A 13,026-nucleotide genomic window follows, 5' to 3' on the forward strand; every position below is an offset into this window, starting at 1 on the left:
TTTTTTTTTTATATTCATGTACGTTATAACTATTTAAGATAACTTACAAAATTTTGAGAAATTTAGAATAATTTACAATATAGAAAACAATGTTCAAACAGTCTATTTTACACACGTATAAAATAAAATAGTCATGCGTGCAACACACTATTTGAACGCATTTTTCGGCGTGTTAAACTTTTCTAAATTTTTTAAAATTTTACAGGTTGCCTTAACTAACTATAATGTACATGACCAGTAGAAAAAATTTGACTAGAAAATTATTTCGGATGCTAAAATGATAAAAATGCATCAATGTATCCATTTTAAAGAGGTGCATCGTAGAATTTTCAATAAATATACAGTACTTGTATCATTAGATAAGAAACTAATTAAAGGTAAAGACAATTTGGCTTAAATCAGAAGTTACAAGGATATTTAATATACAAAGCCAATACTAATCCCAATAAGTTGTATTTTCAGCGCGAGTAACCGGTCATTTATTTCATTTTTCAAAAAAATACTATTATTCTATATATAAGCAACTTTTGGAATTACTTTCTGCATGATCTATCATAATTAATATAGAAATTAATTAAACTGATATAATTAAGTTTTTCTAGCAATATTATTAATTCATCAGATAAACGAAATAAGCAAAAGAAAATTAAGATATAAAAAAATATATAAATATGGATCAGTTATTAACGTCACTTGCCCTTGAAAAAAGAAAAAACCCCCACCCCTAAAATTTTTAAGTGTTCTAAAGTATCTGACCAACAAGGAACCTGATCAGGCAAGCAGCTTTGTGTATTAGTTCAATTGTCATTTATAAGAGTCTCATTTCGAAAGAGATGGAGATTGTGATGAAATGCCGTGATGATCTGAACATGGCGGCACAGAACCATGTGGCGGCGAGCCATGTCTATGAAGAAGTTCACGAGCCAAAGCTTGAAGATCACCGCTGCCCCCGCCCACGCCTCCACCAGTGGCACCACCAAATTGACGTGGATCCAGTTGTTGGCGCTGCTGCATGGGCCAAGGCTGCACAATGGGCTCGAAAAGAGTTGAAAGATCGTAAGTGGCGGGTACTGTGGAGACTGAGGGAAGGTCTGAGATTGTGAGTGGTGGAGGAGATATGAGCGTCGGTTGATGCGGTGGAGCCGGTGGCGGTGATGGAAGCTCCAATGTTGCTAGATGAGCTTGTAAGTAGGATAGCTCCGTTTGTAAACTCACCACCTGAACAGTACACAGTTCAATTATAGATCTCTACTAGTACACGTCTTTATACAACAGTTACATGATGTTATTTCATGTTAAATCTTCAGGAATAATATTGCATTCTCTGACAATTGAATTAAATTTGCAATAGTTATATTTATAATAAAGGGCTTAATTAAGTAACTTATCAAATCAACTTTTTGGTAGAAAGCATATGTTACATGTATTTTAATGTCATTTTCATACAGTATATATATTGCTATAGTACACACAACTTGAATGTCTTCTAGTACAGGCAAACATTTATTTGATAGACAAATCAAAGACTATTTGTCTTTGTTTTTACTAAAAGGGTGCTTAAACTACTAGCATTAGAACAAGGGGTTACCAGCATTTAAAGGTTTCTCGTGGCAGATAATTTATATAATTATTATTTAATAAATTCTTACAAAACAATCATAAATAATATTATTTAAAACACTAATTTCAGCCGATCATCAGGCTGGCCGTTAAACTAAAAGGATTTATTGTTATGTATATATATGTACATATTTATACGAATATATATTTTAAGTTAAATAGCTAGAATTAGAAGTGGTCTTGATTAAAAAGCATTCACATGATATCTCCCTTTAAAAAAAAGAAGACCTTATAATAATAATCCGTATTTTCACATCAAAATTCTTCTTTACAAATTATAGACAAACAATTATAAATAGAAAATATATACAAGTAATACTTTCAATTATAAATGTATTACAATAGTCTTTTTAGTCGTGTTTTTGAAAAATGAGACTGTTTAGCTACCCAGTAACGTACGTGTGAAATTAAAAGCAATTAATTATATATGTATATACATAAAAAGAATTTTACTCTCCGAAAATCGTACATAATATTTTGAAAGGAAAAAAAAGCTAGTACAACCTCTATTATGCATTATATTTTATGATCAGTAACCTAGTTTGACTTATAAAGAAAGACAAGATTAATTATCAATGAATTGTTAATAGCAAATAGAAAAGTGATTTGACTGTTTTTCCTAACCAAAAGCCTGAATTCCGAGAAGTATAAAACCGACCATTTCCTTAATACCAGCAAAAACCTACAAGTTTGCACTTAAAAATGGCATCAAACCATAGATAGGCTCATACCATCCTGGTAACCGCCGACCATATTTTTTCTTAATCAAATAAAAAAACGTTCTAGATTTCAGTAAAGCACAAAAACTGTCCCCTAACTAGCTAACCCACCTTATATTATTATTCTTCTTCTCTGCCCATAGAATAAATTTATTAATTATTAATATATAATAATAAAAATTATAGCTAATACGGTCATATATCTAAATTTTAGTTTATCATTTGGGACCCTTTGGTCCTTAAACGTAAGACACTTTCCCTACAAGTAAGGTTTATAGCTATATATAGCGATAGGTTAATGTGGGTAGCTATAGCTTCTTGTTTTACACGAAAAATTCACAGGTCAAATACACAGTAACTACCAAAACAAGTTTAACTCATCGAAACGTACGTTACGAAAAAAGTTGTTACAATTTTTTGTTATTTTTTTTCAAAATTTAGAAAGAAAAATAAATATCGATCAATAAACAAAAGGACACTAAAAAACAAATTAATGAAGGAAATTGGATGTGGAAATGAAAGGAATTTAGATCATACATTTATAGACAATACAGTGAATAATTCAATATTTAATTAAAGCTATATAACATTATTATTGTATTACCTGTTGTTGTAGAGCAAAAATATGAGCAACACAGCCGTAAACTGGGTCTCTAAGACGGGCTTGAGCCTCGTAACAGACGGTAACAACGGCGTCGAGCCTTTTGTGGACCGGAATATGTAGGAGAAGTTTGGACACGTTACTGGCTCCGAACACTTTATGGACAGCCGCGAAATGAGCCGCGCCTTGCTCAGAATCGAAATACGGCGCGAATATGCAACCCGCCACGCACTTTCGCCGAAGAAACTTACACGCGCCGCAGGGTCCACCGCCACCACTGCTACTCCCACTGTTTCCACCCCCACCACCACCGCTACCTCCTCCGCCGCTACTTGTACTACTACTAGGGTTCGCGTTCATGTCTTGAGGTATCTTTTTAATCTCTCGACCCTTTTCCCTGAATGATTATCTTCTTTGATAAATATATACTTGAGAAAATAACCAAAGCAGAGAAAAAGAAAGGAGATAGAGAGTTAGGGTTTTTTTTTGTTTGTTTCTTTTCTTGGTGGGTATATACTTGAAGGAGTATCAGGAGAGAAAAGGGTGTGGGGTTTTCTGGTTTGGTAGATGATGGTGGATTTTATTTTATTATTAATTATATATTTTTTGTATTTTTATTTTAAATATATATATGTATAATTTTCAAATGAGGAATTAAGTGGGTCGATTAAAATGCTAGCTAAGAAAGAAAGAAGAGTCTTTAAAGCCACGCGAGAGAGCAAAAGCCTTAATAATATCCACATTTAGCTGTTTGCGTGAAGCAAACATGGGATAAGCCCTAACAATTGTGATCTCTCTCACACAATCGATCTGTGCTTTTCTTCACTCTCTCTCTCTCTCTTTTGTTTTCGTTTCTCATATAAATATCACTTTACAAATTCCTCTCCCTAGCAAAACTCATGCTCCATCTCTTTCTATCTCTTCCACTTTTTTAAGCTCTATATATATTAATGCCAACTTTTTTGACATGTATATCTGAATATATAATTAATACATTTTTGGCTATTTAGTGAATTAAAATAAATGAATGAATAGGATTTTAGAAAGTCGAAACGTGTCAAGGGGACTGTCTACATTTGCCACTGCGTGTTTTAAGCTGCGTGGAGGGCAAAAGACGCCAACTCTTTTCTCTCTCTCTCTCAACGTTGAAAATGACTTAGTTTTTTGTTTTTTAATTTATTTATGAAAAATCTTTACTTTCTCATTCCTTTTCTGCATAAAAACCAAAAAGAAGCCCTGTGCTTGAAAATGACAGCAATACACACCTTTATCTCGAGAATGTTAATTAGTTTTAACTATTTTTAGTTGTTGCTAAATGAATGTTGCCCAATAAGTATTGCCTTTTTTAATCTATATATATAACTTGTAAGCATTATTAACTTAGCCTAGTTGAGTAAAGATATTTAACTTTCAAGTACTAATATTACACTACCTGGCCCAAAAAAATATATTTATTATATAATGAGAAAGAGATTTCTCTAGTTAGCTATATAAGCTTAGCGCTCAAGTACTATATATAGTAATATCATGATTGTGCTGTGTAAGTATAGTTATATATAACATTGCCATATATATATATATTAGGGATATTCATTGGATAACATCTAATGTTTTAAAGCCTATTCAGAATATTGGATGTTAGATTTTACCATTTCATCCGTTCTAATCAATTTCAGTCATCCAATCGATCCAACATTCATTGGATGTTGGATTTGATCGGTTCTTTCTATTGGATGCATTTTAAAAATATTTATTGATTTATGTTAAGTTTATCTAATATTTTAGATAGAGTATTTTTTGAATCAGATTGGATCCGTCCAATATTTTAAGTCTAGAATATATTGGATTGGATTGGACTGGACTGAATCTATCCAATTCAAGAAAAAAATAGTAAAATTTTATTGTTAATTTTTATAAATACATATACATTTTACGTATAATCATATAAAATCTAATTACTTATTTAAATTAAATGAAAATACTAATTAATTCAATTGGATGTTGGATGTATTAGATTTTTGGATATCCCATCCACCATCTGATTCGAATCAATTTGATATTTAAAAATAACATCCATCCGATTTGATCACAATTAGATATTCAATGTTTGACGGTCGGTTCTCATTAGATTTTAGATCAATTTATGCACACCCCTATATATAACTAAGCATTGATATTTTGCACCTTAAGGTGCTTAATATCGAGATGTCATGAGCTTCTAGTAGTTCCCGATTCATTTCGAATAAAAATTTGTGAGCCATAGTATATTATATGTGACATATGAGAGAGATAATTAAAAGATTTTTAAATAGGCGTGCCCCTTGATATTTTTAATTTAAAAAACAAAAAAATATATATACTTTTTTTTTATTTATTTCTCATTCATATAAGATTTGATATATTTTGTTACAAAAATTACTCAAATAGTTGAATCTCAAAAATTACCCACCATAGTCCACTAGTACACTTTTTAATAAGAGAATTGCTATTGGGTACCATAATTGGCGTTACACAATTATATATAGTAATATTTCTTAAATTATTTTTTAAATATATAAGATTCGATACTTAATTAAATCAATACTAATACAATTCAGAAACAAGTACCTAGACAATTGTATTGCATTTTAACAGTTCTCTTTTAATAAATGAGTTGATAATTTTTTTTGGTTAAAATAGGTAACTTTTTCTAAAAAATAAAAGAAATTGACACATGGCCATGGTCTTAAATGGGCAATTATATTATAAAGTTGGTATAAAAAGTTAAACCACATTATACATGTGTGAAGACAACTCTAATTAATGAGCAATCAGATTAGAGATACTCTTAGCATTTCTCTATATAACTAAATAATTAAGAAACAATTAACACAACCTTAATTGTTGAAAATATAATTTAAATAATTACTTACCACAGATTTTTTTCCCATAGATACGGTTTATTTAGATAAAAACTTAATAACTTATATATATTGCATATGATCATGATGCAGTTTAAACTATAGATGATTAGTGATTTTTTTATTTTGAGAGGGACAAATTAATTCTTGTAATAAATTAATTTATGAAATCTTTATATAAGCAGGTGTAATTAATAGCTGTTTTGATAAAATATATCTATGGTCCTTTCTGATAGATACGTATGAGTCATATATGCGTAAGCATATTATATGTAGTGACCAGGCTATAAATACACAATATATATAATAAAATTATTATGCTTAAATATGCTAAAAAAATTGAAGGCTAAAGTTTATTTCATATATACGTACGTGCATTGATTTGTAAATCACTCTAAATATAATAACAGCAAAAATAGATTTCAAAATTCATATCCTATGGGGATCTCGAAATTCGTACTATTCTTGACCGTAAATAATGGCAAGGCCATAACATTCTCTGTGTAAGATTTGATTTCAAAACAATATTCACATCAATAAACAAGTATATATTGCATATCATATCAGAAACATTCACTGAACATCGAAAGTTTCCAATAAATAAGAAAATGAAGCAATTAAAATCACGTAATGTAATAAATATACGTGAGCAGTGATCCAGAGCTTTATATATCAGTTGAAAAAGATAATTAAGATTGAGTAAGACTATATATCAGTTGAAAAAGATCCTACTATATTATACTTTAAATAGATTCTATATGAGATTTATTATGTGAATATATATACGACGCCCTTTTTCCTAATTGGATCAATGTTCACCATTTATTTTCAGATTTGGTTTTCAAAGCTTTGTCATCCATAAAAATAAATAAAAAAGAAAATAAAATCCTCGTTAATTAATAATATTATGTTGACCATTGTATGACTCAATTGCATGTGTACATTAATAGTACTCTGTCTACTTATAGGGGCTACTTTTGTTTATATAGTGTGTGGCCAGGTACATTTGGATTAGCTATAGCCAAACATGGTCATATAGGCCTAGCTAATAGAAATCACAAAAATTGATTTGATGCGATCCACGTATATTGCTTTCCATGCAGGTGTACATATATAAATTTATATTTGATCAGATCGAAGCCACAATCACTAACAAAGTAACTCTCTCAAACAATTATTTTACTCTATTGAAACTGCATTTTATTTATTTAATTATCTCTAACTTTTTTTATTTTTTCATTAATTATTTAATATTATATTTTTAATACATTTTATTCATTAAATAAAAATAAAAAAAAAATATATATAAAATAAAGTTACAATTAAAATAAAATATTTTTAACTTAATAAATAGTCGTTGATCTCTATATTTAACTAAACACAATATTCATAAAGGTAAAAAAATATACAAAATATATATATATGTATATAAAAAAAAAAAAAGGAACAAAAAAACGAAACAACAAAAAAAACACAAAAATAGCTAAAATTAAGCCCACTCAATGAAAGCCCAATTTCTAATTTTTTTCTCAATCATATTTCTTAATTCCTTTTTCTTTGTCGCTACTTCTTCAAATTTTATATCTTAAGGAAACTGAAATTAAAATTTGAGAAAATACACGTGCTGTACGTATAAAAAATTATCATATCTCGACTTTTACATTTTGTTGGTTCGATTTAGCTAATTAATTAGCAATTTGTTTTCCTTTAAGATTTTCCGCGTGAAAGAGTTATTAATAACTAATATGTATAATAACAGTTAGTTTAATTATCATATTTTTTTTTTGAGCAAGTTAGTTTAATCATATTAATTAGCATATAGTGACATTGACATATATAATGAGGATTAATACAAGACACTAATATAATTAATGGGACGTCTTATAATTGATTATATATTAACAATATTTATAATAATTATTAATATAAATTAAGTGAAACCGATATCACACCACCATAGTGCTACCACTAGTTACTTTTAACATTTTTCTTATATAATTCATAAAATTAAGTGTTGAGGTGAAATTGATATCCAGTAATATTGCTATGGGGCGCACTAATAAGGTGCCTATGAAATGTTGCTCTATTAATAATTTACGTGTTTTTATAATTATTATTAAAATAAAATAGGTGGAACTCAATATTAAATTATATAATAACAATATTATACCATATACAAAAATACTAGACAATATGGGTGTCCTTCGAGTATTGTTATTAGACATTTTATGGTGCCTATCCAGCACCGTCTTAAATATTTTGGAAGTTCTGTTCTAATTTTAAAAATTGAACCCCTAACAGAAAAGAAAAGAGCAATTTATAAGTAATATTTTTTTTGCATGACCAACCACAAGTTGTTAGCCCCTTAAAAAGTTGGGTGCACACAAAAAATTCCTAAAAAACATTAAAGAAAAAAATATATTGGACTTTTTATTTAGCTCTTCTAGCATACTTATAGGGGAGGAAATTGTATTTTATACCTACTTTATTTTATTTATTTTAATTTGTACATTTATTTTTTTATTCTTTAAGATACACCCACTTTTATAGATGATGTTCCTATTATATGTCTTAGGTTAATGAAAATTATGTGCTGGACTTAAGTAGAAAGTGGGAGTATATTAGGCAAATCACTCACAAAAGTGGGTAGATTTTAATAAAATATAATATGATCGTATTTTTGATTAATAGATGCAAAAAAGTGATATTCCTAGCTCAATTTATCTCCTTATAAGATCAATTATTTCCTAACACCATACTAATACTAATATGATATATTGCAAATAGTTAACAAATATTATTTATTAAATTAAAATATTTAGAATTTAATATTAATTTGTAGCAACATCGATATGCCACTATTATTTCTCAATAATAATAAGAATTCAAACGACTTAGTTAATTATGTTAGGTAAAAGTAATTAATAAGGTCACTATGATAGTAATATTCTTTGAAAGTAAAAAAAAAAATAAAATAAAACAGTATTATTATTGTGCAGTGTAACATTCTAAACATATTATTAAATACTTTTTAAACGTGTTATTTTGTGATTAGCTAATAATCTTCTTTAAAAATTATTATATTAGACTATATAAAATTTAATACTTAATTAATTAGACAAATATTATGTATATTAACACATGAGAGAATAGTAAACCCCGCTTCCTCTTATACCTTTTAGCATTTCTTAAAATAAAATAGGAAAGATAACAACATATGCATGAGCAAGGGAGGTGTTGCAGTGTAATTACAATAATCCAATGTAGAGGTCAAAGCCATGTTCGGCGTTCAAAGCCAAAAAATGTAAGATCGCCACGTATGAGTCAGTGACTAAGAACGTAACGGCCCTGTAAGAAGCTGACCTCATCTTTCAAACCGGGGCCCACACGCCGTTCACTTGTAAAGAAAGTAACGTTTCAGTTTTCCTTTCCTAACTCATCAAAATACAAAATTAAATAACAATTTTATCTTTTACTTTTCTCTTTTGGAAATGTTTATCTTTTCATTTTTAAATAAATAAAGGTACGTAGTAGTATGCACACAACTTTTTCATTAAAAGGGTTCAAAAGATTAAATGGTAATGAAATAAATAAATAAAAAATCGTCACAGGTCGTAACGGCGTGTCACCGCGCCGTCCGGTAAATGTCCAATCAGTGTGGTGTGAAGAGGAAGCATGTATAGACAGAAGCAATTAAGTCCCACCAATTGACTCACACGTGTCACTTTTCCACACAGAGTAATGTTGTGATGACCGGTTGCTTACGTTTCAACAGTTAAATTGGATACCTTTTGTTTATATCCATCTGACCCTCTTTTTCTACGTACGTAAAGTTTTTGTTATAAATAAAAACCTTATCCAACAGTAAAATATTAGACTAAATCATATTTAGTTAAATAATTAATCATTTGATAAGAAAATTAAATAATCCACTGGCTCTTTAAGTCCTCCAAATTAATATATTTAGCCGTATTAAAATCAAAATACCAAAGAGAAAGATTTGTGGTGGTTTAAATATTTACCAGAGTTGTAAATTAATAATTCTAGACATACAGTACTCACTGTACTATTCCAAATCTAAAACCGATTCTTTATCTCAAAAAATAAAATAAAAAACGGATTGTTTCTATAAAATTAAAAGGAAAATCAATCACAATCCATTTGAAGGAATATGTGTGATTCTGTCACATAATTAATACATCACATCTAGTCACGTGTATTATAATACACATAAAAAATTATAATAGAGAGAGAGACATTATTTTTATCTTAATTGGTATAGACGTTTCTACTTTCAGTACAAAATTGAAATTAATTATGATTTTGTTTATTTTTTATGTAATGATGTATGTATAATAATATATAGTTATACCACCACACACTTCATAATTTTTTTAAAAAATAAAATAATTGAAGATGTTGAAAATAGAGATAAAATAAACAAAGGTATATATCCTTAATTTCTAAAAAGTATATAAACACGCTAGTATATTGAACGTTCTTAATTTAATACTGTAAACATACCAGTAATATTCAAAAATTAGTAAAATGCATACAGATGCTAGGTAACCAATGTCACGGGAATAATGCCTTTGTATCAAGGGAAGGGATTATATGAATTTATACCTCCTTAAATCCCACCTTATTTTAATTCATAAACAAACTAATGGTTCTTACAAAAGGAAAATAATAGGATATATCATATATGTATATAGTATGCTATAATTATAATATGCATATAATAAAAAGAATTAGATTTTATTGCTACACATATATACCCAAAAAAAAAAATTGTCCTTGCTGTGATAATAAGGACCAAAATAATGTTCCTAATAATCTAATATATATAGTCTTTAGTTATATATATATGTAATGGCGTGTACGTAGCTTTGAGCAATATATATCTACTTATATGATCATCACCCTGATCAATAACTTCATTTTTCAATTACTCTGTTGAAAGGTCTGTTGAAATCAGTTCTTGTTCTTTACGTTATGTGTATTCATACATGAAATAAATAAATAAATAAAATTACGGTTAAATTATGTTTATATTGTGAGAAATTAATATTGTTAAAAAGCATTATGGGTCTAGTTAGCACTTTCTTTATCATATATATGCTATTAGTTTAAATTTGTGCTCTTACATTATTTAATTTCTCACTAAATTATTTATACATACGTCAATGTATGTGTCAACAACATATTAAATTTCAGCTGCATCAAAATTTATTATTTCAGGTATATATAATATAAAAGTATATTATCTCTATTATTATTACTTTGTAAATACTTATTATAATACATAATTCTTATTATAAACTTATGGAATTTTTTTAAATCAAAAAGTTATGTAAATTTTGAATTAACAACAAGGAATCAACAATACATAAAGATTTATTGAAGCATAAAATTATTCAAAAATTAATAATATTATTATATCAATAAAAATTACATTTTTCATTTATTATTATATAAATTAAAGCATCAACATAATAATATTCTATCATTTCGAAGGGGAACAATATTAAATTTCAAATTTTTTATTTTGTATACATTGAAAAACCCTTTTGAATTTATTATATTTATATTTTAAAAAAAATTTAAAATTCTACGATATATATTTATAGATATTTATAGTCTGATAATTATTTCAGGAAAATACATGAATAACACTAAACATAACTAATGTCTTCTTTTATTATTAATTTAAAATTACGAGTTCAATGTCATATAACGTACCGCTCTATCGAATTCAATCAAAACAAAGTAAAAGATATGTTAATTAAGGTGGCGTTTGGTAACACTTTTTGTTAGAGATATTATTACAATGGATGAAAATCAAGATATATACAACTCAATTGTAAAAATAATACAAGGACAATAAAAGAGATTGATTAAATATATGTTACAATACATATATATACACTATATATTATATATATATATGAAAGGTAGAAGAAGATAAGAACACATGTAATATAATATAATGCATATATAACAAGAGAATAATATATATGTATAGACTCACTCACAACCTTGAGTGTAGATTAGTGGGGATCACCATGACTTGAACAAGGTATTACACCTTTGTCCAAAAGCTTATTTCCCCCTATCTCTAAGCACTAAGGGAACTCTCTAGGAAATAGCTTTGAGAATTATCAAGCCTTAGGGTTTTCTAGCAAAGTGCTTTCTTGATAGAAAACTTCTTTTTTTACAAATGAGCACCAAAGACCTCCTTTTATAATGTATAGGTGATCACTTAGAATTCAAAAATACACAACACTCATTTCTCTCATATAAATGAGTATTAATATAATTTGTAACAACTATATTTCATATCATTTGAATCCTATCATCAAATTGTGTAACAACCCTTTTATTACACTAATAATGTGTGATCAACACATGAGTTACAAGTGACAACAAATTGTAACTCCTCTCCAAGTTACAACATGTAGGTTACAAAAGTGTAGGTTATAAAATCATAGGTTACACATTTATTTACCATACACTTAATATATATTATTCACATATATTTATCACATTTTAATCTACTTTATTATTATATTATAAAATAATATAACAATCCCCCACTAGATTAAAATGTGTGACACACTTGTAACACACTTGTAACATTTATTTAATCAATCAAAATATTATATCAAAATATAACATTCCCCCACTTTGATTGAATAAATATACACTTTTAAAGAAGTCTTGCTTAGGTGCATTAGGTAAAATGTCTTTCGACTTGAATTTTACCTTAGTGTAGTTACCACAAAGTTTGATGAAATTTTGGTTGCCGTAGCATTGAACCACTATCCCTTTAATACAAACCGGTGATAACACACACACCCTCGCTAATGCTCACTTGAGACCGCATGTCTCGCTCTTGCACCGTTAATGGCCATGTGCAAAATTCCAATTCATGGACTCTCTAGAGAATACTCCCAATTCTCATAAGAGGCGGCACCACCTCTAGTCCATATAGGTGGAGTTTTAGTGTCTCACCACTCGTTAGACACTTCTTAAGCTTAAGTGAGTTTTCTTAAGCTTAAGCTCCATTAAAAAACCTTTTGGTTTTAACCCTCAATTTTACAACATGTACTCATCCATAGATGGGACAATTGAGTACCACATTCACTCTATTGACTTGTTATTACCTATTGAACTTAAGACTAGA

The 13,026-nt window shown here is 28.2% G+C and overlaps 1 protein-coding gene across 1 annotated transcript; it reads right to left on the reverse strand.

The window, feature by feature from the left end:
- Positions 1-580: 580 nt before the first annotated feature.
- Positions 581-3,789, reverse strand: LOC115705047 (LOB domain-containing protein 30). The gene is made up of 2 exons (XM_030632288.2): positions 2,944-3,789; positions 581-1,218 (listed from the first exon to the last, which is right to left on the reverse strand). The coding sequence occupies exons 1-2, from the start codon at positions 3,298-3,300 to the stop codon at positions 820-822; spliced, it is 756 nt and encodes a 251-aa protein (XP_030488148.2). The 5' UTR covers positions 3,301-3,789; the 3' UTR covers positions 581-819.
- Between the last annotated feature and the right edge of the window lie 9,237 nt (positions 3,790-13,026).

The sequence above is a fragment of the Cannabis sativa genome, chromosome 1, assembly GCF_029168945.1.
Source record: "Cannabis sativa cultivar Pink pepper isolate KNU-18-1 chromosome 1, ASM2916894v1, whole genome shotgun sequence".
Lineage (NCBI taxonomy): Eukaryota > Viridiplantae > Streptophyta > Magnoliopsida > Rosales > Cannabaceae > Cannabis > Cannabis sativa.

Coding starts and splice junctions, on each gene's coding strand:
- LOC115705047 (XM_030632288.2), bottom strand. CDS start 3,300: ATGAACGCGAACCCTAGTAGTAGTACAAGTAGCGGCGGAGGAGGTAGC. Junction 1,219..2,943: donor TTTTTGCTCTACAACAACAG/GTAATACAATAA, acceptor TGTACTGTTCAG/GTGGTGAGTTTACAAACGGA.